Below are 26,834 nucleotides of genomic sequence, written 5' to 3' on the forward strand. Positions count from 1 at the left end.
CCACTTTCAAGGAGCTATGAACCTGCACTCCAAGATCTCTTCGTTCAGCAATACTCCCTAGGTCCTTACCATTAAGTGTATAAGTCCTGCTAAGATTTGCTTTCCCAAAATGCAGCACCTCACATTTATCTGAATTAAACTCTATCTGCCACTTCTCAGCCCATTGGCCCATCTGGTCCAGATCCTGTTGTAATCTGAGGTAACCATCTTCGTTGTCAACTACACCTCCAATTTTGGTGTCATCTGCAAACTTACTAACTGTACCTCTTATGCTCGCATCCAAATCATTTATGTAAATGACAAAAAGTAGAGGGCCCAGCACTGATCCTTGTGGCACTCCACTGGTCACAGGCCTCCAGTCTGAAAAACAACCCTCCACCACCACCCTCTGTCTTCTACCTTTGAGCCAGTTCTGTATCCAAATGGCTAGTTCTCCCTGTATTCCATGAGATCTAACCTTACTAATCAGTCTCCCATGGGGAACCTTGTCGAATGCCTTACTGAAGTCCATATAGATCACATCTACCGCTCTGCCCTCATCAATCGTCTTTGTTACTTCATCAAAAAACTCAATCAAGTTTGTGAGACATGATTTCCCATGCACAAAGCCATGTTCACTATCCCGAATCAGTCCTTGCCTTTCCAAATGAGGAAGAATTTGTTCAAACAGAAGACGGTGATTTGTTGTACATCTCGACCTGAGGGCTGCAGAAGCTCAGTCACTGAGTAAATTCACGATGACATCAGTAGACTTCTAGATACTAATAACATCAAGGGATTTGAAATCGCACAGGAGAATGGTGTTGAGGTAGATGGTCAGCCATGATGCAGAACAGCAGGGCTGACTCAAGGGACTGAAGAGCCTATTTCTCACATAGACAGGATTGCTTTGTTACTGCTGGTGGGACACATCCAGGTTATCTCAATAACATTCACATTAAACTCACATATGAATGAAAAAACAATTAGAGAGAACTTGCTCATGGGTCAGGAATAGGAGGTGTCAGAAACCCTGTCAGGCTTGCTGTGTGCGTAGTTCTGCAAGCATTACCTGCTCTCCTGTGCTGTCCTATTCAAGAATCTTGTACAGTAAATCCTTGTTAAAACTCTTCATGGTCTCACCTTTTTGTTTCTAACCCTGTAACTCTCTCTAGCTCTACAACACAGACCTCTCCTGGAGGCGGCTCCTGCTTTAACCACTGAATTCCCACTTTCTCCTGACACTCCCTGACTCAACCCTCCTCCGGACACCTACACTCCCTCCCTCTTCTATTTAAACATCTTCCTTAATACCCTCCTCTTGAACATGCTTTGGTGGCCACTCTCTCAGTCTCCTTATTTGCCTCAACGTTTGCTCTGAAGGTGCTCGATAAATTAAGCTCGTCACTAGTTGGACTGTATTTGGTGTTTGATCAAGATTTTTCAACCTCACGTTAATTATTTCCCAACTTTCTGATCGATCCCTGCGTCAACAATGGTAACTCCAATACCCACAATGCTCTGCACTCCTGAAACCACTCCATCTATCGCAGGGCCTTGATTGTTACCTGCAGGAAGATTGCATGGCACCCAGAGAACACAGCAGCACCCCGATTACATAGCAGAGGGAGCAAATCAAGAGAAGGACCAGGCTTCACTGATTATGAAACAATCTCTGTGAATGGACAAGCATCAGTTTCAAGAAAAAATCAATTCTCATAGCGCTGGAGTAAATGCAAAGGCTGACTGTCCATCCCCAGCCGCCTGGAGAAGGTAGTGTGGATTTGATAATGAACCAGACCACATTGAGCATTTTTGTAGAATCCCTACATGGCGGAAGTCGGCCACCTGGCCCATCACACACCAACCCTCCACAAAACATCTCACACCTCCTAGCCAATCCCTGTAACCCAGCATTCCCCAAGGCTAATCCACCTAGCCTGCATTTCCCAGGACGTTATGGGCATGGCTAATCCACCTGCACATCTTTGGACTGTGGGAGGAAACTGGAGCACCTGGAAGAAACCTACACAGACACAGGGAGAACATGCAAATTCCACACAGACAGTTGCCTGAGGGTAGAATCAAACCCCAGCGCAGTGAGGCAGCAGTGCTAACCATTGGGCTACCGTGCCTCCCCATGTAAATCACATCGGTGTAGGATGGGAGTCACAAATAGGCCCAGACTGGATCAGGATTGCAAGTCCCCTTCCCTAGAAGTCACTGGACCAATTGCGTTTTCACATCAGTCTGACAATTTTATGGTCACTTTCACCTATTCCTGCCACGTGGGTCCAGAATTCAGATTTTGGATTGTCTGATGGGATTTACATTCCCATACTGTGAATGACTAATCCTGCTTTAGAACCACTAGATTACTATACACAAACCTCAGGAGAAACACAACTCACTGCTGCAATGTGGATGGTGTTGACACAGAACTGGAGCCTGCAACTGAGGGAACTTCTCAGTGAGCAGGAGACACAGGTGAGTTATTTCACCAACACAGCAGAGTTTAGAATTAACTCACCACAATTACACTGTTCAACCTGTCCAGAGACATTATGATACACTTCTACAGCAGGTGGGACTTGAACTGGGGTAGGGACAGTACCACTGAGCCACAACAGTCCCTTAGCAATTATGCCAATAGCTTCACTTCATTTTGCATGTTCTTGTTAACTTCCCTCACACTCCTCTCCCTCTCAGAAATACATTGTGGTCTCACACTTGATAAAACACGATGAGGTATAGCAAATGGCCCTCGCAGTTTCTGCAACAAGATCTAATCTCCACCAGGGCCAAGGCCACATGGAAAGCAGCCTCACTGGGAGAACATGTCAGTGTCCAATCCCCAGTGAGACTGCTTGAGGACTGTCGATGCACCAAAGTCAATTGACTTGGAGGGGGTGCAGAGGAGAGCCACCAGAATGGTGTCTGGGATGGAGCATCCCAGCAATTCTGTTCTCATTGGAAAGAAGATGGCTAAGAGGGGATTTGATAGAGACATACAAGATGAACAGAGGATTAGATAGGGTAGACAGTGAAAGTTTGTTTCCTAGGATGATGTACGAGGGGCATAACTATAAATTGAGGAATGATAGATTTAAGACAGATGTCAGAGGCAGGTTCTTTACTCAGAGAGTGGTCAGGGCATGGAATGCCCTACCTACCAATGTAATTAACTCAGCCACATTAGGGAGATTTAAACAATCCTTAGATAAGCACATGGATGATGATGGGATAGTGTAGGGGGACAAGCTGAGAATAGTTCACAGGTCGGAGCAACATCAAGGGCCGAAGGGCCTGTTCTATGCTATGTTCTAGAGAGGCTGGATAAGCTCTGGTTGTTTTCCTTCTAGCAGAGAAGGTTGAGGGGGTCATGAGAAGGTGGTTAAGATTATGAGGAGCATAGACAGAGGTGGATAGTCAGCAGCTGTGCCCTTTGTTGAAGGGTCATAACAAGGGGACATCATTTTAAAGTGAAAGGCAGGAGGTTTCGAGGGGATTCATTGGAAGGTGCATTTTGGTCATAATAACTGCCTGCACGCTGCGGCCAAAGGGAGATGGAGACTGGGAAGGAGGGAGCAGCCAGAGGATACAGGGTGATTGCCAAGGGCATGGTACAGACAAAATAAATGCAAACAGTTTCAAACCTATTAACAAGGAACACCCAGCTATGAGTGGAGCTAGCTCAGAGCTAGGAAACTCACGGAGGTAATGAATTACTGTCATACTATTGGGATATCACTGTCTTAAAGCTGCATATGTTCAGGAGCTACTGCATGGGGAAGGCTGGAGAGAAAGTTATTGGAATGAACTGTGTCAATTGTTACATTTCAATTTGAGCTTGCGATCTGAGACACAGTAACTGCCTGGTTAACACATTCCAGCTTTGTGAGGGGCACATGCAATGGAAATGCATTCACCGAGAGTTCACTGGTCTGTAGGACGTGTGTTTAGGAGGATCACATTATTTGTGTAGAAGTGTGTCACTTAGTTTGAAAAATATCTTTGGCATAGATACCAATTTTAATACTGCAGCATCTCAGAAATGCATGCTTTCCGTGTAGGTTGTGGTTTTAAGTTTATAGGAATTTATAATTATTAATAAATTTTTTTCCAATTCTAGTTGTGTGCATGTTCAAATACCCCATGCTGCAACAAAAAATCAGAAAACCAAAGAGTTAGTGAGAATGAAATAAGTCCCCTCGATCAAAACATAGCCCTGGAGGAGAGTGCTCAGGGAATGGTGTTGTGCCCCTGATGTGAAGGAGTCACTATGCTGGGATTGTACAGCTGGCCAGCAACACCTACATCCCACAGACAAGTAAAAATCTCAGCACACAGCCAAGGAGACGGTCTCAATTTCCAGCAAATTGAGAGTGACAGTAACACAAACACAATCTTCGGAACAGGAGTAGGCCATTCAGCCTGAGCCTGTACCACCATCGACTGAGATCATGGCTGATCCACGGCCTATCTCCATAGACCTGCCTTTGGCCCATATCCCTTAAATTTGTGCTAAGCAAGCATTACTTATCTCAGATTCAAAAATAACAACTGATCTAGTATCAGCTGCCATTTATGGAAGAGAGTTCCTTTGTGTGTGGAAGTGCTCCCTAATATCGCTCCTGATCGGTCTGGCCCTAATTCTCAGACTATGCTCCTAGTTCTAGAATCTCCAACCTGTGGAAATAGTTTACCTTCATCTCCCTCTCTTTTCCTGTTCATATGTCGAAGGTTTCAATCAGGTCACTCCTTAACCTTCTAAATTCTGGAGAAAAAGGCCTAATTTGTGTAATCTCTCATCACTGAACGCCTGAAGGCCAGGTATCATTGTTGAACACCCTCCAGAACCAAAACACCTTTTCTAAGGAGTGGTGCCCAAATCTGCTCACTGTATTCCAGGTGGGGTCTAACCTGAGTTTTGTACCAGTCAGTTCATTGCACTCTCTCCTACTCCGTCCCCACTGCCTTGTCATGTTTTCCTTTCCAAGTACTTCCCCAGTTCCATTCTGCACGTTCCTGTGGAGTTTGCTTCCATTCCAGAGGATATAACACTGTCTGAACAACATCGCTGAAGGGACAGAGAGTGAAGAAGTGGGTGAGAGGGGCACCCTGTATCTCATGGCAAGAAAATGTGCTCAGACTCCTGGCCTGAATCAGAGTCACAGTGCAATGAATCATGTTTAAACTGAAGTCATTCTTCATAACTGAAAAACCAACAGGATTTCACACACAGGAAACACAAAGTGCCAGGTTACACAGCAAGATCCCAGGAAAAAAAAACAGCTACTCTGCATACTGGAAAACCCCAGACACAACATACTGGAAACTGAACAGCAACAGGCCACACTCTGCACACAGACAATTCACTCTAGCATCTGCATACAACAAGCACACCAAGGCAGTGGGACATCAAGGCCCATGTGTAACAGCATGTAATGATGCTGAGCACAATCCCATACAGAACTGAGACAGTGGGATCTTTTCCTCTTTTACTGAGACCCTACTGCTCCTCTTCACAAAGTACCCTCAACATTCACCTGCATCGTATCCCCCCAACCCTCAGGGCTTACACACAGACACCGACACACATATACACATACACACGTACATCACCCCATAACCAGACCAAAACCTCCAGGACTGCCACCCATTGGAGTTGGCAATCCTAGCCCCACACTGCACGTGCCCAGTGCCCTCTGAATGCTGCCCCTAGTCTGAATCACTTTCATTTCCCCTTTCTACAGAATCAATACCAGGCAAGGAGCTGAGGGCAAAGAGATAGAGGGGAGGGCGAGATATACCCGTACTTAGCCTCAGGATCCGGAATATCCTCTGGCACATCCTTTAAAAAGATACAAGGTGTGTCACTCAGTCAGGCTATTTTTAAATTTACATCCTTTTTAATCATTACATGCCCTGTGTAATAACAGCCCAGCACAGAATAAAGACCCAAATAAAATAAAAGCCCATCTGGAATAAATTATAAACTGTGTGGGGAGGCAAATCAATGGCAGGCCTTCCAATGTCCTGCTGTAACCTCCTACTTCACCACAGCTCTCCAAATATGGCAAAGACCCAGAGAGCTCGGGGAAACGACAGGTTTAGCCCTCTCCTCCCCTCCCCCATTCACGTCAATCAGCCTCTTACACAGCAGAGGAAGTCAGGACACTTTGAAATAAGCTGGGCAGCTTCAAAACTCCAGATTCCTCATGATTACACATTTGCAGGGCCAGGTGCCCCAAACCAGGCCGTCTCTAATTACGTTGCCATCAAATTAAACTTGTAATGTTCCAATTCCCTGGGGATGTCCACAGAGAACAGAACTAACAAACATTAACCTTTCGACTGCCAACAAGGAGTCCTGCCAGAGAGAATCTCTCACGGGGAGAGGTGTTTGTCTGAGAATCTCTCACGGGGAGGGGTGGTTTGTCTGTGCTGTGCTGTGACACCTGTCTGATACCTGGACCAAGGCTTGTCCAGTCAAACTAGGCCAGAGGCATCAGTTAAGGGGTTACAATTAGCTCATGAAGTCTCATTCCTGGTCATTCTGAGGGAACTCCCATTAATAAATAAGATTATGTTTGTGCAGCGGCGGTGGGGGGGGGGGGGGGGGGGGGGGGGGAGGGGGAGGAGGAATGGGTTTGCGTGCGCATGTGCTTGTGTAGCTATGGGTGTGTGTGTAGCGGTGGGGGTGGGGGTGGGGGTGGCTGTGCATGTGGAGGGGTGTGTGGGGTGTGCAGGGGTGCTTGTGTGCGTGCATGCAGCTGTTGGTGTGCGGGTGTCTGTGTGTAGCTGTGGTGTGGGGGTGTATGTATGTGTAATTCTGGGGTGTGCGTGTGTGGGAGCAGGTTTGCATGTGAGTACACACGGGGGTGGGGCTGTAGGTGGGAGCAGTGGGGTGTGTGCGTTGGGGGCATGGCTGTGGGAGTTTGTGTGCGCGTGAGTGTTTGATGTTGGAACATGTCCAGTGCCCCGATGTGTCAGAGTACCAGCTCCTGATGGGACATTCTGTGGCTGAGAAGGACATTCATTTCCAATTCACAGGGATAACGCAAGGAGATCAGAAAGAGCACAGTTAACAAACAAAAAGACCAACAGGGACTCTGAAATATGGGAAATGGTTGTCGTCATGGTTACACAAAGAGCAAACAGAAACCCATTACAAAGACAAGGACCAACCACATGAGAATCAATGATGGGATTAAAATCCACTCACAATCCAATTGTCTACATTCTGAAGGTACAAGGATTTTCACATAATTGTTACATTCAGGAAAAAGGCCATTCAGCCATTGGGTCAGTGCTGGCTCTGACAGAGGATTTGCATTTTCTTGGTCAAGGACCTTAAAACTGTTCCACCTGGTTCTCGATTCTTCCACCAATGAGAAGAGTTTGTTCCATCCTCTCGGTCTAGTGCTGCCTATGATCGCAAACACCAAACCACCTCGACTGAGGGAATCAGGCCCAATTCAACCAAACTAACTGAAGAACCACTCTTGTTGATCTTTCTTCAAACCCTCATTGTCACCCCTTTCCAAAGCAGATTTAACATTTTGTCCTTGCTCTTGGACCCTCATTAATAAAGCCTAGGTTACTGTTTGCTTTACTACCTGCTTACTCAATCTGTCTTGCTGATGATTTCTCACAAATACACCCAACATCCGTCTCCCTCACACCCCAACCCCATACTCCCACACCCTTTCAGAATTGTGCCCTTCATTTTAGATGCTCTCATCTTCTTCCCGCCAAAATGAATCACTTCACACCTCTACAGATCTTCAGAAACAAGCCATTCAGTCCATTGTGTCAGTGTGAGCTGAATAAACTAGCCGCCCATTCGATTCCCAAGCTCCAATCCTAGTGCATGGCTCTGCAGGTTCCAGAGCTTCATGGGCAGGTCCAGGCTCAGTCACATGATTTGAGGGACTCCACCTTAACCACCAACTGGGCAGAGAATTCCAGACACCCACCACCTTCTGAGTGAAAGAGTGTCCAATCCTTCTTCCAATTACCTCGAAACTGACCCCCACTCCCACCCCCACACCCCCATTATGGACTTCCACACTGAACTGTATCTGCCACCTTGTCAGCCCACTCCATCAACTTCACTATATCCTTCACTATGCTGCCCTCCTGTCAGTTCACAACACGCCCACATTTCATATCAGCCACAAATTGTGAAACTATGCTGACTTCAACAAAGTCTACATCAATGATGTGTCAGGAATTTAAACACTGATCCCTGGGGAACTCCACTTTAAAAAAACCGTCCTCCGGTCTAAAAAATAACCATTATTTACTAATCTCTATTTCCTGTCACGCAGGCAATTCTGAATCCACGTTGGTACTGTTCTTTTAATTCCATGAGTTACAACCCTTCTCACAATTCTGTTGTGAGGCACTGTATTGAATACCTTCTGGAAGTCTATGTACACCACATCAACAGCACTGACCTCATCAAAATTAGTTAAAGGTGAATCATCCTTAACAAATCCATGCTGGCTTTCCTTACAGAACTCTGCGTTTATCCAAGTGGCTATTAGTTTCTTGACACTTCTCACCTTTAGATTAAACTAACCGCGCTTATCTTTACACCCTATCTCAAAAAAAGGATCCAATATTAGCAATTCTCCAACTACTTGGCTCCACCCTATCAGGCCAGTACCTCCACAATTTTCCCTCTCACTTCCCTCACAATCACTGGCTGTGGATCCTAGTGCCTTATCAACTTTAAGAACAAACAGCCTGTTCCAATATCTCATCACAAATTTTAGACTAATTACCTCCTCTTTAATCTGTGCAGCATCTTGTTAAGAAAGTTGCATAATAAGAATTTAACACCCAAGTCACGTCCCAAGCTACCCTTCTCTGTCCCAAATCAGCCTTACTTCTCCATTGATGTGGCTGCCCCGAGAAGCCACTGGAATTCCCTTTAATGTTCGCTGCCAGGCTCTTCTTGTACTTCCTCTGTGCTTCTTTATTCTGCTTTCTCAATTCCCTGTAAAACCTTCTCTGTTCAGCCTGGTCCTCCATTGTATAATCAATCTGACACCAGTCATAATCACACTTTTTTTGCTTCATCTTATTCTCTACCTCTTTTGTTATCCAGGGATTTATCTCTCCGTATATATGCTCATTCCCATCAGTGTGTACTATCCAAAAGATGCACTGCCGAAATTCACCAAAAATCCTAAAACAGCACCTTCCAAACCCATGACCACTTCCAACTAGAAGCACATTTGCAGCAGATACATGGGAACACTGCCTGCAAGTTCCCCTCCAACCCACTAACCATCCTAACTTGGAAATATATCGCCATTCCTTCACTGACACTGGGTCAAAATCCTGGAAATCCCTCCCTAAGAGTGCTGCTAATGCCCCTCCACCACACAGACTGCAGCAACTCAAGAAGGTAGCTCACCCCCACCTTCTCAAAGGCAGCGAAGGACAGTCAATGATTACTGGCCCAGCCAGCGATGCCCATGTCCCATGAATGAATAAGTAAGAAACTAAATCCTGCCGAAACTCTTTTCTCTCTAAACGCAGCCCATTGTTAAGATTTTTTTCTTGCCTACTAGTTGATTCCTCTGTATCTGGGCTACATCCACTCTTACCCCATGGAAGTTGCATTTCCCTCAATTAACTATTCTTACTCGGATTGCTCCATGTCCTTTTCCACATCCCTGACCTGATGATAAATAATCACTCAGTTTTCCCTGAATTCCCTCGGCCCACCTCAGTCTCAGGAACCAGGGATGTTCTGTAGAACATTCTCCTGAGCACACTGTCAGAGCAGGACTCTCGCTCCCTCTGCGCTTTTCCTGACCACCATTTCAGTCCTTATTTGAATAATTATACTCCCTGGTATAACGACGGTAGAGTCTTGTACCTCTCTGTAATTTCCTGGAAGATTTGTTCCTCTCATTTTCCCCACTGGTTAGTGTCCTATAGATTACACTGAGCAATGTCATTACATTTTGTTCCTTAGCTTTAATTAAATAGATTCTGACTTTGACCTCTTTGGGACATCCTGTCTCCCCAGGACTGTAAGACTCTCCTCAGTCATCACCATCCTTTCCCTGCTTGCTCAAACTTCTGGTTCCCAGGAACATATCACATCCAGCTCTGCCCTTCTCTGGGCAAAGCCTTCATTATCGCCACATCATCACTTTTCCACAAGATGTTCTCTGCCTGAAACTCATCAATTGTACCCAGTGTGGTCACACACATACATGCACAGTAACACGCACAGTAACACAAGTTCAGACTTTACTACTTTCTCGTGCATTGGAACTGACCGATGAACATCCCATTTTCATTCAGTCACTCTCCACCCAAAGTGGACCTGGCCCTTTTCTAGCACCTCCTAGTTTTCTATTTGCATCTTGTTTTTGCTTTTAATTCTAGATGCTAGTGCTCAGCTTTCTCTGAATTTCGATGAACTGACTCTCAACCACAAAAATGAATCTCCCAATCAGTCCCAGCCCCACTCAGCTGCAAACCATGCCTTTAGAAGTGTTTGATTTTCTCAGAAACATGCCACATGGACCTGGAGAACTCTGTCTCACACCCAGCCTCAAATCCCAGGCACCGAACCTCCCTACCTTCATATTCCTCCTCTCACACTGCTGGCAATCCAGAGAATATTCCAACAAGGTCTTAGCTTCCCAACTCATTCCTGAAACTCTGGCTGCACAGCCTAGATCCCCACCCCCTCTGCAGCATTGGTGCTGACTTGTCCAATTCCCTCCAACTCACCCCCTTCCCTCTGCTACCCTTTGCCACAATGTCCTCTAATCAGGCACAGGAAGACCATGCTATCTCAGAGTGACACTGACAGAAATGCCCCTCTGCCCCATGGTAGGGGAGTTTCCCCAAACAGCAGCATGTTTAAATTTCACTCCTGGGTGTCAAACGGGACATTTATTGCTGACAGGGAGATGGGTGCCCTTCCTGAACCCGACAGTGTCTTCCTCAGTCCTTTCAGCCTTTACAGAGTAGTCAGTGTGGACTGGAGTCCAGCCACAAACTCAGGCTGGGTGAGGGCAGCAACTTCCTTCAGGGTGACGTATGTTTCTGAAGCAAGTTAAAGGACTGGTGAGGAAGGGGCATGTGACAGGAGTGGGGGGCATCTGGCGAGGGAGGGGGGAGTGCGGACAGGAGTTTTTTAAAGGGATGGGGTGCGGGAATGTCAGGAGTGGGATACGTGTGAGAAAGGGGCATGTCTTGCTCAGGTCGGAAAGAGGTGCTGTTAGTGCGATGGTGTGAGCGGGGAATGATCCGGGTGTGAGCAGGCTCTGAAAGGGCATGACTGGCCTGAAGAATTGTACTAGCGCCTGCCTAATCCAACCACACACAAACAAATCGACTCGCTGCATTGGTGTCAGGTGAGGTCAGGTTGAGGCCTGGATAGTGAATATCAGGAACAGCCCCATCAATAGACAAAAGGTGCAGGGGTAGGCCATTCAGCCCTTCTAGCCTGCACCACCATTCAATATGATCATGCACCACCATTCAATAATCAGTATCCTGTTCCTGCTTTATCCCCATAACCCTTGATTCCACAATCCTTGAGAGCTCTATCCAACTTTTTCTTAAATGAATCCAGAGACTGGGCCTCCACTGCCCTCTGGGGCAGAGCATTCCCCATTCAACACTGTCTCTCTCTGGAGAGAGTCTGCCCTTTCCAATGAGGTGTCCCAATGTCACCCTCCCCTCCCGACAGCTAACTGCACCATTGGCTATGGGATACTGAGAAGCACTGAGTGAGATGCAGAAACAGAGTTCAGGATTGAAGAAGACCCTCAAAGCTATGGGATAGGTTTGAAGGAGTGAATAGCCTACTCCTGTTTTTAATTTGTATTTTGTGGGATCTTGCTGTGCACCATTTAACTGCCTCCTTTGTGACAAAGATTACACACTTCAAGATGAATTAACTGGTTGCAAAGCACTTTGGGACATTGCGCAGATGTTCTTTCCTCCCCTAATATTTCCCCTTGGGTCCCCCTCTCTCCCTTTCTAAATTATTAATCTCAGGCACCAATAGGCAGACAGGGCCTTGGATTAAGATCTCCTCTGCAGGAGCACTATCAGCATTGGCCAGGGACACTCTGTCCCTATCCTGAGCTTGAGAATCTGCCTTGGGTGTGAATCTTACACACAGGCATCAAACGGCAGAATGAGTTCCATGAGCATACAGCAAGCAGATCCAAAGTCCAAGTTTCTCCAGCTCATTCCTGCTGTGATACAGGGGTGGGGGACTGTTTGACCTACACAGAGCGAACTGCACTCAGCTATAATTGGCTTCAGTTCACATGTGGGAAACAGCGAGTTAACCACAGTCATGCTCCTGGTCACTATCCAATGACTCACAGTTACAGTAGGAAGCCATTCAGCCCCACTAGCTCACTGCTGTGGGAGATTACCGATACAGTTTCACAGACCATCGCCCTGTTCTCAAACACAAGGCAACCCAGACTCTTGCTGCCTCCATCCACAGTTACAAAACGGGAGGGTGAACCAGCACGGGGGAGGGAGGGAGGGAGGTTGGAGAGAGCAGAGGTTGACAGACTAAGGCAAAATAATACTTTGAAACAAAAGTTCTTTTACTAAATGTTTCTCCCCTCCCACACACTCAGCTCCACAGTCTTGCTCCAGTGTTTGCTGCTCACTTTCCAATTTCTATCAAATGACATTCTTTAAATTTATTCCTGACCAGTTTCCAAAGCTTCCTCCCTGGCAGATTCTATAGATCTTACTCACAAGGCCATGAGCTGCTCAGAGTGACAGGCAAGAGTCAGAGTTCTGAACTCAGAGCCAGCCCTGATCTGTAGGCTGTGTCTCTGACTGGGTGAGTCCACGTTGAATTACACTCCGAAAATAGACATTTGAGTAACTGGGTGGTGCAATGCATCAGACCATTTTTCCCCAAATCCAGCTTAGAATGACAGCATGGAAAGAAAAAGAGGGAAGGAGAAGGGAAAAAGAGAGAAAAAGTAGGAAAGACAACGAGAAAGAGCAAAAAGAAAGAGAGAGAGAGAGAGAGAGAGAATATTCCATTTCCAAAGCTCCTTTGCCACCTCATTGTGTTCCCAGGGTATGACAGCCAATGAGGTGTTGTTTTGGAAGTCTGTCGGAGCAACATAGTAGCCATTTTGCACACAGCAAGATCCCACCAAGAACAATCTGACAATGACCAGACAATCAGCCCTTATGGTGTGAATCAGGTCTATGGTCGCACTGCTGCTTGCAGGATCTTGTTGGGCTCCTTATTTCCTATATTAAACAGCGTATAACTGTGAAAAAAGATGGTTCTGCGCTGCAAACAAGCTGGATGTGTTTCCTGAGGATATAGTAGGCACTGCAAGAATGTGGGCCCTTTCTACCCTCCCTCACACCCACCCAGAGTTTCAGATTATTGGCCGTTCCTTGAACACAAACAAGGCAGCTCTGCTGGAAATACAAACTAGGAGTAGGCCATTCGGCCTATCAAGCCTGATCCACCATTCAATAAGATCATGGCTGATCAGATTTTTTTTTAAGATTACTTCCAGTGTGGAAACAGGCCCTTCGGCCCAACAAGTCCACACCTATCTGCCGAAGCGCACCCACCCAGACCCATTCCCTTATGTTTACCCCTGCACCCAACACTACGGGCAATTTAGCATGGCCAATTCACCTGACCTGCACATTTTTGGATTGTGGGAGGAAACTGGAGCACCCGGAGGAAACCCATGCAGACACTGGGAGAATGTGCAAACTCCACACAGTCAGTCGCCTGAGGCGGGAATTGAACCCGGGTCTCTGGCGCTGTGAGGCAGCAGTGCTAACCACTGTGCCACCGTACCGTCCATTAATTACACTCCAAATCTCAAACCCACAGTCCCACTTATCCCAGTAAACTCTCGCACCTTGCTCAACAACAATCTCCCTATCTCGGCCTTATAAATATTCTCGGACTATTTCAGGAAGAGATTGCCAAAGACACTCAATCCTTCAGGGGAGATTTCTCCCTCCTCATCTGTGTTTCAAAGGAGTAGCTTCTCATCCTGAAACCATGACCCTTAATGCTGGATTCTCTCTTCCTCTCCACATTTCCCCTGTCAAAACCCCTTCAGGATCTTCTAGGTTTCAATCAATGTACCTCTTAACTTTTCTAAACTCTAGTGGATACAAGACTAACCTGTCAAAAGTTTCCTTGGAAGATAATTCAGCCATTCCAGGTATTAGTCTATCTCCCAAGTATTTACACCTTCCTCAAAGCAGGAAGCTAACACAGTACACAGTACTCCAGGTGTGGACTCACCAATACTCTGTAAACTGAAGTATAACATCTTGCATTCAATTCCCCCTTGAATAAACCATAATTTAAAATTAGTTTTCTTAATTACTTGGTGTACCTGCATAATTGCATTTTGCGATTTATAAACTCAGTCATCCAGATTCCTCTGCATTTCCAAATTCTGCCATTTCTCACCCTTTAGATAATTTCAGGAATTCTTTCTACTAAAATGAATACATTATTCTCCATTTTTGACTTTTGCCTTTTCATTTACCTTATCTATATCCCTTTGTGGTCTCCCTGTGTACACTACATAACTCACTTTCCTAACTATTTCCTGCCACCAGCAAACTCGACAATCCATATCTCTGTCCCTTCTGAGCATTTTTCCTGTAATTACTGCAGCGAGTAAGTGCAGACTATCACTAAGGGCACTGCAGCCCAGGGAGAGCGGAATCACCCTTCAGATACCCCAATCTCAGCATCAGAGCTGGGGCAGTTGGGGGATCAGGGCCTCAGGATGTTGGGGTGGGGGTGGGGGGGCACAGAGTGAACCCGTAGGGGGTGACGGGAGAAGAGGAAGATGGTGTGGAATGATTTATAAATCAGGGAAGGATTGGGGCGGGTGGTTTTTCTTTCCTTCCTCTTTTTGAAGATGAAGGAGGCGGACCACAAGAGCCTCAAACAGCCTGTGACCAGCAGCAGCCCCTGGGGAGTCTGCAGACCCAGGAATGTGTTCATTCAAACTTCCAACAGAGTCCCAGCCTGGTCATTGACCAACACAACACACTGCAGTCCAAAAGGATCTCCCTCAGATCCTAAAGCCTAAAGTCTCTCCTACAGCAAACCCACAAGAGGCAGGGTTTTTAAACTCATTCACTGGCTGTAGGTGTCACTGGCTAGGCAGCATGTATTGTCCATCCCTCATTGCCCAGAGGGCAGGTGAGAGTCACCCACATTGCTGTGGGTCTGGAGTCACATGTAGGCCAGACCAGGTAAGGATGGCAGTTTCCTTCGCTAAAGGACATCAGTGAGTCAGATGGATTTTTCCTGCAATCGAACAAAATAAATCTCCCCATTTCTTCAACAAGATTGATTTTAAACATATAAGTATATATTTTTCTTCTCTATAGACTTGTGACCTATTAACAAAAATCCAACACTTTTCGGAGTGTCTCAATTTCATTCAAATTGCTGCAAACGATGAAGGAAGCTCTCAGGAAATAATGTCACAAAAACCCACAGTTAGATTAAAATCCTCCCCCTGAGCAACACAATCTGCTCTCATCTTCAGGACAAGAAGCACTATCTCCAAATGACATTTTCCTTAATATCCAGTACGCTGAACATTCAAAGAGAGACTAACATCTACACTGAACAGATCAGCGATGGTGCCCATTCTGTGATTTTATTAAAATGTTCATCAGGATGAACCATGGAAAAGGAAGTGCATTACAGTGAATGAAGCACTGTGTTTTTGAAACAGTGTCACTGATGTTGCTCATCAGTCACATATGGGATCCATGAAAGGACAAGGGAGGAGTTTATGGAGGGAATTGCAGAGGTTAGGACCCTGGTGACTGAAGCCATAGCCACCAATGGGGGAGCAATCAAAATCAGGGTGACTTGAGAGTGTGGAATTGGAGCAGTGGAGATCTGGCTGGGTGTGTGGGGGACAGCAAGGTTCCAGAGACTGGGGTTACAGGGAATGGTAAAGTGGAGAAACTTAAAAGTAAGATTGAGAACTTTTAAATGGAAGTATGGTCAGGACAGGAGTCAAAGTAGGTCAGCGAGCACAGGGCAAGGATACAGGGCAAGGATACAGGCTAAGCTCAAAGCCACACAATTATAGGATTTCCCCTTGTCCCCAAAACCCCAGCCCCTAAACATGAGCATGTGACCATCTCGAAACCTTGACCTCAGTCACACTGCCTCAACAAATTGACACAATGATCTGAAAACAGAGACTGCCATAAGCTGAACCTAAAGCAGGAAATTCTCAGGTTGCATTGTGTTTTTCTGCTGAGTAACCTGATCTCAGTGATCAGCTCAAAGTGGTGGTTGGGGGGTGGGGGGTGGGGTACAGCTGCTGAGAATCATGCCTCTCGATCCTTCCCAGTATTCGGTTTCAAAATAAGTCGGTTCAGGTGAGTACACATTGGGCTCTCAGATAGTCAATCAGCTACTGACACACAATCCCCAAGATAGTCCCCATATCAGAGTGAGAGTGAGGAAGAGTAAGCTGGAGAATGAAACAGAAATGTACATGACCACAAACGGAAAACTACAGAGACAGACAGAAAGACAGACAGGAAGCTAGACAGAGGAGCTTGCTTAGTCCTGACTGCACTGCAGACTAACAGTGTTTACTGGATGTTGGTTCCGAGCCGTGTGTGGGGAGGTCTCCAATCAGAGACAAGAGCATCAAGATCCATTGACTTGGGGCTTCAGGCTGCAACAGGAGAGTCAGCTGAGCCAATACAGGCCTCTTACAGAGAATTAAAAACAGGAAGGTTCTTTTTCTTTCTGACAGGAGGGAAGAGTATAAGCTGTAAAATCCCCTCCCCCACACAAACAAACCACCAACCACATCTTCTGCTTTATGGCTTCATACAGGAGACTCGGAGAGAACTGAAAACTCGCGAACTGTGAGGAAAAGGGTCAGGGCCTGCATTTCCCAGCCTGAGAGTCCAATCCAATCAGAAGCTGTCAACTCTCCAGGAAGGAGAGATTCACTGCAGGACACAGAGGGGAACAACATCTAGAAGGAAGATCACTGGCATGTTAAAGGCAATCATGTTCCTCTTGAATTTGCTGGAACAGTTTTGTTGGCTGATGGACATTATATCCAATCAGGTAATCAATTCACTCTGATTGGCTGTGGATGTCAGTGAGGATGAACGATTAATAGCAAATGAGGGGAAAGGGTGATGAACCAATGATGTGAGAGTGAATCAGGTGGAGCAGAATTGTCCTTCAAGAAGAGATTTAACTGGAATATAAACTGTTATTCTACTATTTCCTCCAATGTCTTCAATAGATCAGGGTAGGGGAGAAAACACTAAGTGCATTGGGGAGCCACCATGCTGGGGGCAGGGAAGGGAGGAATCAGAACTCAAAATAATTCCTTAGGGTTTAATTACATTAAGGTCGTGTTTGAATACAGACTTATCATGAGAGAAAGTGCATTGTGTCCCAGCAATCACCGGATGTGTTGAATGGAAATGGTAGAATTACTTGAGAGGAATAAATTGTGAAGGACTGCTAGCAGTAACAAGGGGAGGATTAACTGGATGATAGCACCATGAAGTCAGTGAAAGGTTTGTCGTGTCAAACGGACCCTTTCCAGCTCTGCTTCGCATGATAATTCTGTGACTGTAACAAGCAGAAGGTCAGGCAGCATCCAAGGAGCAGGAGAATCGACGTTTCGGCCACGAGTCTCCTGCTCCTTCGATGCTGCCTGACCTGCTGCACTTTTCCAGCAACACATTTTCAGCTCTGATCTGCAGCATTTGCAGTCCTCACTTTCTCCTTTACCGTAACAAGCAGCCAATTGTCTGCCTGCTTCAATCCAATTCAATGTGGAAGTCAAACAGCAATTTTCTTTTTTTGAAGAAGCTCAAAGTGCCTGGCGATTTTCAGGATAACAGGAAGTGACCGCTCTGGCATCTTACCTCAAGAACGGGCCCAGCTCCCAGGATGGTCCTCTCGACTCTGCTGGCATAACCCTTCTGGCTGAGTGCAGTCAGGCAATGGATGAGGAAATTGGTGCTTTGGGTTTTCCCAGAACCACTCTCACCTGAGATGACAATGCACTGATTCACCTGCTTCCTCCGCATGGTGTTATAAGCCACATCTGCAATCGCAAAGATGTGAGGCTCCAGTTTCCCCAGCTGGTGGTTTTCATACATCTTCATGTATTTGGGATTGTAAATGGGCAGGAACCTAAAGGGGTTGATGGCAATCAGGATGCTGCCAGCGTAAGTGTAGATTTTGTGTTTCTGGAACCTGGTTTTGAAGGTCTCTAAGATAGTTTCTTCAGTTAAATGGGGCAGTTTGCACAGGTCATCGTACAGGTGTGACTGAGGGGGCAGGAAACCTCGCTCCAACAACCTGCGTCTCTCCCTCTCCTTCGCCACCAGCTGCAGGTTGATGTAACGAATGGAGCCATCAGTGTTCCGTTCCTGGAGGAGGAAGTAATACCCCTCGCTCTGCGAGTGCTTCTCCTGCGCCCTCCGAGGCCACAGCAGCACCCGCTGGACTGGCAAATCGTTGGCATCGAGAATCCACTCCTCTCCTCCAGACTCCTTCACCTCTGCCAATACGTAACATTTTGACGTGTCCAGGTTCAGTTTGCCAGTCACCTCTCGGATGACTTCCCCAGCCGTCACATCTTTGGTAGCCGGTAATAGGCAGCAGATGGAGTTCTCAGTGTACAGGCTTGGGCAAATCTGAAGGGTATAGATCTTGCCCTCTCGATTATCTGCAGCTCCTGCATCTTTAATACTCATATTGCCTCGTGTCGCCCACTCACCATTCCGCACTCAATTTGTGCCCAGGGTATGTCTCCATCAATCTGTGAGACAGGAGGGTAGAGAGGGAGAGACAAAAAGTACACACAGACTATTAAACATCTCTTCAAATACATTTCAAATTCACAGAGAAAGATACACAAGTTGCAGATTTCCCATCAAACCCTCCCAGGACAGGGATGGTACAGGGTTAGGTACAGAGTAAAGCTCCTTCTACATTGTCCCCTATCAAACACTCCCAGGACAGGGACAGTACAGGGTTAGGTACAGAGTAAAGCTCCCTCTACACTGTCCCCCATCAAACACTCCCAGGACAGGGATGGTACAGGGTTAGGTACAGAGTAAAGCTCCTTCTACATTGTCCCCCATCAAACACTCCCAGGACAGGGACAGTACAGGATTAGGTACAGAGTAAAGCTCCCTCTACACTGTCCCCATCAAACCACCCCAAGACAGGGACAGTACAGGGTTAGGTACAGCGTAAAGCTCCCTTGATGATGTCTCAGGCACTCCCAGGGTGGGTGCTCTCTTTAACTATCCCACTGCCACCAACAGCAATTTCACATCCTCAAAACATTCAGGCCCCTGCAAGCTCTATAGTGGCAAGTTTGAAGAGCACAATCATATTTTAGCAATAAATTCTCCTCTGCTTGCACAGTCATCGCTTGGAACCAAAGAGGGAACTCTCTGTTCAATATCACAGTCTATCACCTGCTATGGAATGTGACAGTACGAGTGGCAAGGTTGGGGGGTGTTGAGGAACGTGCTTCAGCAGTCAGTTCCCAGTCACAAGGGACAATTCTAACTCAAAGCTGCCCCACGTTCAGGGTGAAAGTGGAGTCTGATTTGACAAGGATGGCACAGTTTATTATAACCTCTCACTGAATTGCCTTCCACAGAAATAGAGGTGCAAAGCAATGTTTCAACCAACCTTCTCTTTATAATTTTCATTATTGTGAAGTCACAAAAGTTACAGTAATTAAGATTATCATTCTAAAGTGATAAATGTGAAGTTCTTGAACAATCGGATCTGTGTTCCCTGTTCACTGATAGCCCAGGAAGGACAGTGCCCGAGCACCTTGCAGTGTGCTCAATATAACCCAGCGATACAGTGCTGACTCTGTCACCTCTAACAGGAACTCAGTGACTCTGAGCACAAGGACATGAGACAAAGACTGAAAGGAGCTGGATTGAGAGATTCCCCATCACGGAATTACTAGGTCATAGTTCCAGACAGAGGGGTGAAACTCAAGTGATGAGTAGCCAATGACTCAACATTAATTCAAAAATTGTGAAGGGGAGGCAGATCTATGTGAAGTTTAGGCAGGTTTCACAGAACCTGCCAACATAAAATGCATCCGTTTTAAAATGTAAACCAGTCCATTTCACTTGGTGCCTGAAGTCACAATTTCACAGATATTTTTGTTCACTTTTTTAAAATTATAAATTGCATATCCACATTTTGAATGGAATTTACCATTTAAACTTATTCTACCATCAGGCTAATAATTTCACACAAACAGTTGAAATGCTCCCTGCACATCTCAGGTGTCACTGGTTTCCTTAAGAAATGAAATCTTACTTGTCACTACAACCACCTTTTTCCACCTTCCCTTACACTGATCCCCACCCAACCCCAGATCATCTGTGAAAACCCTCCTTCACGTTGCTGTCCCTTCAGACCCAACTACCTCAGTGTCCTGACCAGCATCCCACACTCCAGCTTGTCCTAAATTCTTTGTCCAAGCTTGTTTCACTCATTCCCCCTGCTCACTGACCAGCTATGGGCTAAGCAATGACTCCCCTTTAACACACACATCCTTGCAATTCCACCCAGAGTTTTGCCCTTTCCTACCTCTAACCTGCTACAGCCTCTGGATTAAGTGATGTCCCAAGTTCTGATCTTGCCTTCATTCTCAATTGAAACGATTACACCAGACATGGCAATGCCTTCAGACGGAGAAACCCGAATTCTTTCCCACTCCTTCTGGGGGTTTCACAGAATGACCTCTATAACCAAGGTTTAAACAATAATCCTGAAGCTTGGGACAATTTATCTTGAGAAAACAGCGCTGCCCAAAATGGCCTCACAAATGTTGGGTCCTGAGCTTACCCTCACCGTGCTCATAGCAACATGCTTACCCCGAACATCTTTGCTCTCGGTTCACATTGCTGGGGGGATTCATGAATATTTACAACCCTGAATATGAAATCACAGTGGGAAAAGGTTTGGGAAGCACTAAAGGCACTATGGGACATAGCATAGTACAATGGGATCTTGATCAGATCGGCCAATGGGCTGAGGAGTGGCAGATGGAGCTTAATTTAGATAAATGTCAGGTGCTACATTTTGGAAAAGCAAATCAGGGCAGGATTTATACACCTAAAGGAAAGATCCTAGGGAGTGTTGCTGAACAAAGAGACCTTGGAGTGCAGATTCATAGTTCCTTGAAAGTGGAGTTGTAGGTAAACAGGATAGTGAAGTCAGCATTTGGTATCCTTGCCTTTAGTGGTCAGAACATTGAGTAAAGGAGGTGACAGGTCACTATACAGGTGACTATACAGAACTTTAGTTAGGCCACTGTTGAAAAACTGCAATCAGTTCTGGTCTCCCTGCTATAGGAAAGATGGTGTGAAACTTGAAGGGGTTCAGAAAAGATTTACAAGGATGTTGCCAGGGTTGGGGGGCTTGAGCTATAGGGAGAGGCTGAATAGGTTAGGGCTGTTTTCCCTGGAGCGTCGGAGGCTGAGCCTCATAGAGGTTTATAAAATCATGTGGGACGGTCTTTTTCCTGGGGTGGGATGTGTCCAAAATTAGAGGTCATAGGTTTAGGCAGAGAAGGGAAAGATATAAAAGGGTTCTAAGGGGCAACTTTTTCATGCAAAGGGTGGTGTGTGTATAGAATGAGCTGCCAGAGGAAGTGGAGGAACCCGATACAATGACAATATTTCAAAGGCATCTGGATGGGTACATAAATTGGAAGGGTTTATTGGGATATGGGCCAAATGTTGGTAAATGGGACTAGATTAATTTAGGATAGCTGCTCACCATGAATGAGTTGGAGCGAAGGGTCTGTTTCCGTGCTGTACATCTCTATGACTCTAAATGCAAGTTTTGTTGCAATGTTCAATTGTAAATCATTAGCACAATTACATTTTTCCACCAATTCATTTCGACCCAACCCCCAAAAAAATCTCAATGATTTCATTCATAATTATAAGGCTCGAATGGGAGTTGATCTTTTCTGCTCAGACCAGAGTAGAGACATTGATTCCAAAGTGTGAGGATGTGCAGCATCCCCAGTTTCCCAGGATATATCACCATCATTCACCCAACAACAGCACAAGAAAGTTTGTTTGCATTTCAAACAGTTTATGCTCAAACGTTTTTAAAATATATATAAAGAAAAAATGGATAATAGATTATTCAGGGAAAACTTACCTCGAGTGCAAATGCATTGGGGGGGAAAACTCGCAGATTACAGTATACATTTTCTGTATGCTTGGTTTTTCTATTCTGTTAACTTCAGAAATAGTATTAAGTTCAAGGAAAGACAATGTGGACTTCCTTGTTTTAATTGAGTTCATTTCCTCTAAAAATGATCTTGAATTTTGAAGACGTCAAGTTACATGTGACCATGGTAGGAGAGAGGTTTAAATGTACTAATTATCAATGTTGTTAAATGTCAATGTAGACATTGGACTTTATGCCAATTCTAATTTTATTTTGTTTGGTATGAATAGTTTATTTAGCTGCTGCCCTTTTAATGTTTTGGCATGTCCATGCATACAGGGTAACCAGAAGGGACTGGTGCGTCACTGGCGTTGCAGCCTGCAGACAGCACTGCCTGATAGTCACTAATGGCTGGAATCAGATTGACACAAGGGAGGGGCACACAGATTTTCCAAATCCTTGGCTTTTCTCCAGGCTCGGGTCAAGCGACAGCTTCCACACTGCCAAATGAGAACCCCTCCAACCAAACTAATCCAAGGAATTCATCCATTCTGTCCCCCAACCCCCTGAAGTGCCAGTAATCCCAGGGGGAGGAATGAGAGGTGATCCCATTAAAACATATTGGATCCTTCAGGAGATTGACAGAGTAGGTGCTGAGAGGATAGCTCCCCTCATGGGAGAGTCTGGCACCAGAGGGTTATGTCTCAGAATAAAGGGGCGCCAATTTAAGATGAACAGCAACTTCTTCTCTCAGAGGGTTGTGCCCCTGCCGCAGAGAGCTGTGGGGGCAGAGACCTTGAGGTACATTTAAGGCCAAGGTCGATAGATTGTTGATCAGTCAGGAAACAAGGTTTATGGAGAAATGGCAGGAAATTGAACGTTTGGAATGTCGGATTGGCCATGATCCTATTGGATGGCAGAACAGGTGGAAGGGCCTGAATGACCTCCTGCTGTTCCTATTTCTTACAGTCTAACAAATATCGGCCCTGTTAGTAATGTTCACGTTTTGACGAAGAAAAAATAAATTACCTCCAAATCAGGGCAAACCACTCCTGACCCCCAGCACCAGTCTGTGCACTCTCCCAACAGCTTTTTACATTCTATTTCCACAAGCTTACACTCCAGATGGGAATAGTCCATCGTGGCGCACCTCCTTTGGCGGAGGCTGTAATTACAGTACAATAAGTTTAGATCACCAGCTTCCAGAATAAATCTGGTCACAGGAATGTAGGATGGAAAAATTAAAATACATCATATGATTTTAAAAGGGAGTCTGGGTTACACCTGTGTATCCCCTCCCTGGTCCAAATATTTGCCTCCATTTCATCAGAGGGTAATACTTGGCAAAGCCAAGGGAGGTCAACTCATTACTTAGATTCTCACATATCTGCTCCAAGCTACGACACTCACCGTGGACAATACCGGAGATCAGTGAATGGGAATCTGTGCCACACACTGACTAATCCTGGCTCTCACTCAAACACTGACTTGTTCCACAGAAGGCTATGACTAACCGAGTTCTCATCTGCAGAGACAGGCTATTAACAGATCATTCAGCATTCAGCTTTTCTTTTGCCAGAAACCACTAGCTTTAGAGTTACAGAACGGCCCCAATACAGAGGTGGTTGTTATGTTGTTGCGTCAGTTACACTTCCTGTCAGATGACACCATCTGACCTGATGTTACTCCAGCAGACCTCATCACTGGCACACTCAGACACTCACAGCTAATAGCTCACATCAGCTCAATCCAGTCAGGACGCGCAGTGCAAGGTAATCCTGCACCAGTCAAGTTCAGTCTTGTCACAATGTGTAACACACTTACCTCCAAGACAGAAGGTCATCCATCAGGTCAAGCCCCATTCCAGGGACTCCAAGATAAAGGTCCAGGCCAGCACCTGGGAGTTGGTTAGGGAAGAACAATGGGGGCCAGATATTGGAAAGCTCTCCCCTTCTTGATCAAATCATTCTGTTGGACTTTTATATTCAATTGTATAAGTTTAACATCTCATCAGAATAATCTGTGACAGTACAGCATTCCCTCAGTCCCACACTGGGAGGTTAGGCCTGCATTATAAGCTAGTGTTTCTGCAAAGGAGCTTACCCTCATGGCCTTCTGATCCAGACAGAACAACAAGGCCAACAGAGCCATGGAGAGCCCCAGAATCACCAGGTGCCAGGTTCAAATCCAGGACTCGAGCACTTAACTCATACTGATGCTCCAGTGCAGAACTGAAGGAAACTATATCATAGGAGGTACCATATATCATATGAGACACTAAAATCTCCCACCCCCTCACTCATGGCACTGTTTTGAAAAGGAGTAGAGTTCTCCTCGGTGTCTTGCCCAATATTTATACCTTGATCAATATCACAGAAACACATGATCTGTCATGGGCACACAGTGAACCACATGCAGCAATATTGGCAGATTACAAATATTAAACTGAGATACATACACTAGCAGCACAGACTCAGACAGCGCCCATTGCCCAAGTAGAGAGGGAGCTGCTTTCATTGAACATCTGCACTGAGCTCCCATTTATTTATAGAATGAAGCAAATGAAAGAGAATTCTTTAAATAGTGTTTGACAGTCAGAGATGTGTGGTTTTCTGTTGTGGGTTTTGAACAGCTCAGTTCTTGCCAATTGAGCTTGCTTCCCTGTCTCTGCTGCATTGGTAACACTGCAGGGTCACTCGATACAACCAGCTCCAAATGAAAGTGCTCAATTGTTGGACATCCTGCATCGTTCACAGAGATGTCAAACAGCAAAGAGCTGCAATAACCAGCAGGAATCTGCACACTGTACTCATGACACCAGATACCGTCAGAACAACGCTTTCACCACTTACTTAGCCATCCAATCCCCCTCATCTACACAGCAGATTACAACTTACTTTCAGGCTTCATACAACTTTTTTTTATTCATTCATGGAATGAGGGCATCGCTGGGCTAGGGCAGCCTTGCCCATCTTAGAAGGCAATTAAGAGTCAACCATATTACTCTGGGTCTGGAGTCACATATGGTCCAGACCAGGTAAGGACTGCAGTTTCTTTCCCTAAAGGACAGAATTAGCAACCCATAAGACATCAGAATTGCAAATAGACAGTTACAAACAGACAACAAAATGATTCTGGATGCAACTTATTGGCAGGATCAATGAAGGTCACTTGGGTGGAAGAAAAGCTGTACCCACAGATTGGGTGTAAACCTCAGATTGGGTGTGGAGGTTACAATCGCACAATCAGTAGTTAAGAGACAGGTAGCAGATGGTGTCATTGTAAAATGGCTAATTTGGAATCTTGCTATGTACATATGGGCTGCACAATTTCCTGGTTTATAAGTGTCCGCATTTCAAAAAAATTCTTTCAATTGTTACAAAATACTTTGGGACATTTTGAGGTTATGATAGGTGCTACAGGAATGCAATTTTATTTCCCTTTAGACAGGAATGATACTGAGCACAGTCTGAAGGCTGTTTCAATTACAACAGAGGCATTCCATAAGCAATGGGCAAAGCTCCCAGAGGGTTTACCCAGGATTCACTATGGTCTATGCTGAAGGCGCTCCACTGAGAATAAGTGAGTGTGTGGGACCCGTACCCCAGTGAGAGTCAGTGTGTGTGTGTGACCCGTACCCCAGTGAGTCAGGGTGTGTGGGGCACTGTACCTCTGGGGGGAGTCAGCACTGGCGTTAGTTCATCGTAGTGTGTGCCATCCTAACAAGAAACAGATTTCTCAATAATAACTAATACGACATGCCTCTAACAGTTCCCATTCACTGATCGACTGTCACAAGTCCCGGATTGTGGTTGCAGACCATCCACCATTGGCTGATCTTGACACTGGAAGCAACTTCACAGAATTTCCCAGGCTGGAATCCAGCCCAACAGCACATCTGTGCATGCCCTGCATCAACTTGTCATCGCCAAATCAAAACAATATCATGAACACATTAAAATGCATCTTCCAAATTCTCAAGAATTTAATGGCACTTGATTAGATCTGTCACTGTGTAACACTGGGATACAATACTGGTGGGGACAGGTCTGTCACTGTATCACACTGGGGTACAGTACTGGTGGGGACAGGTCTGTCACTGTATCACACTGGGGTACAGTACTGGTGGGGACAGGTCTGTCACTGTATCACACTGGGGTACAGTACTGGTGGGGACAGGTCTGTCACTGTATCACACTGGGGTACAGTACTGGTGGTGACAGGTCTGTCACTGTGTAACACTGGGGTTCAGTACTGGTGGGGACAGGTCTGTCACTGTATAACACTGGGGTACAGTACTGGTGGTGACAGGTCTGTCCCTGTATAACACTGGGGTACAGTACTGGTGGGGACAGGTCTGTTGCTGTATAACACTGGGGTACAGTACTGGTGGGGACAGGTCTGTCACTGTAAAACACTGGGGTACAGTACTGGTGGGGACAGGTCTGTCCCTGTAAAACACTGGGGGACAGTACTGGTGGGGACAGGTCTGTCACTGTATAACACTGGGGTACAGTACTGGTGGGGACAGGTCTGTTGCTGTATAACACTGGGGTACAGTAGTGGTGGGGACGGG

The 26,834-nt window shown here is 45.9% G+C and overlaps 1 protein-coding gene across 7 annotated transcripts in view; it reads right to left on the minus strand.

Annotated features, from left to right (window-relative positions):
* Positions 1-26,834, minus strand: part of myo9b (myosin IXB) — a 116,761-nt gene that overhangs the window by 66,107 nt on the left and 23,820 nt on the right. For all 7 annotated transcript variants that reach the window (XM_072594456.1, XM_072594454.1, XM_072594455.1 and 4 more), the window contains exon 2: positions 17,947-18,848. In XM_072594456.1, the coding sequence (XP_072450557.1) occupies positions 17,947-18,783 (837 nt within the window). In that variant the 5' untranslated portion in view covers positions 18,784-18,848. The remainder of the gene's footprint in view (positions 1-17,946; positions 18,849-26,834) is intronic.

Source organism: Chiloscyllium punctatum, chromosome 24 (genome assembly GCF_047496795.1).
Source record: "Chiloscyllium punctatum isolate Juve2018m chromosome 24, sChiPun1.3, whole genome shotgun sequence".
In the NCBI taxonomy this organism is placed as follows: Eukaryota; Metazoa; Chordata; class Chondrichthyes; order Orectolobiformes; family Hemiscylliidae; genus Chiloscyllium; species Chiloscyllium punctatum.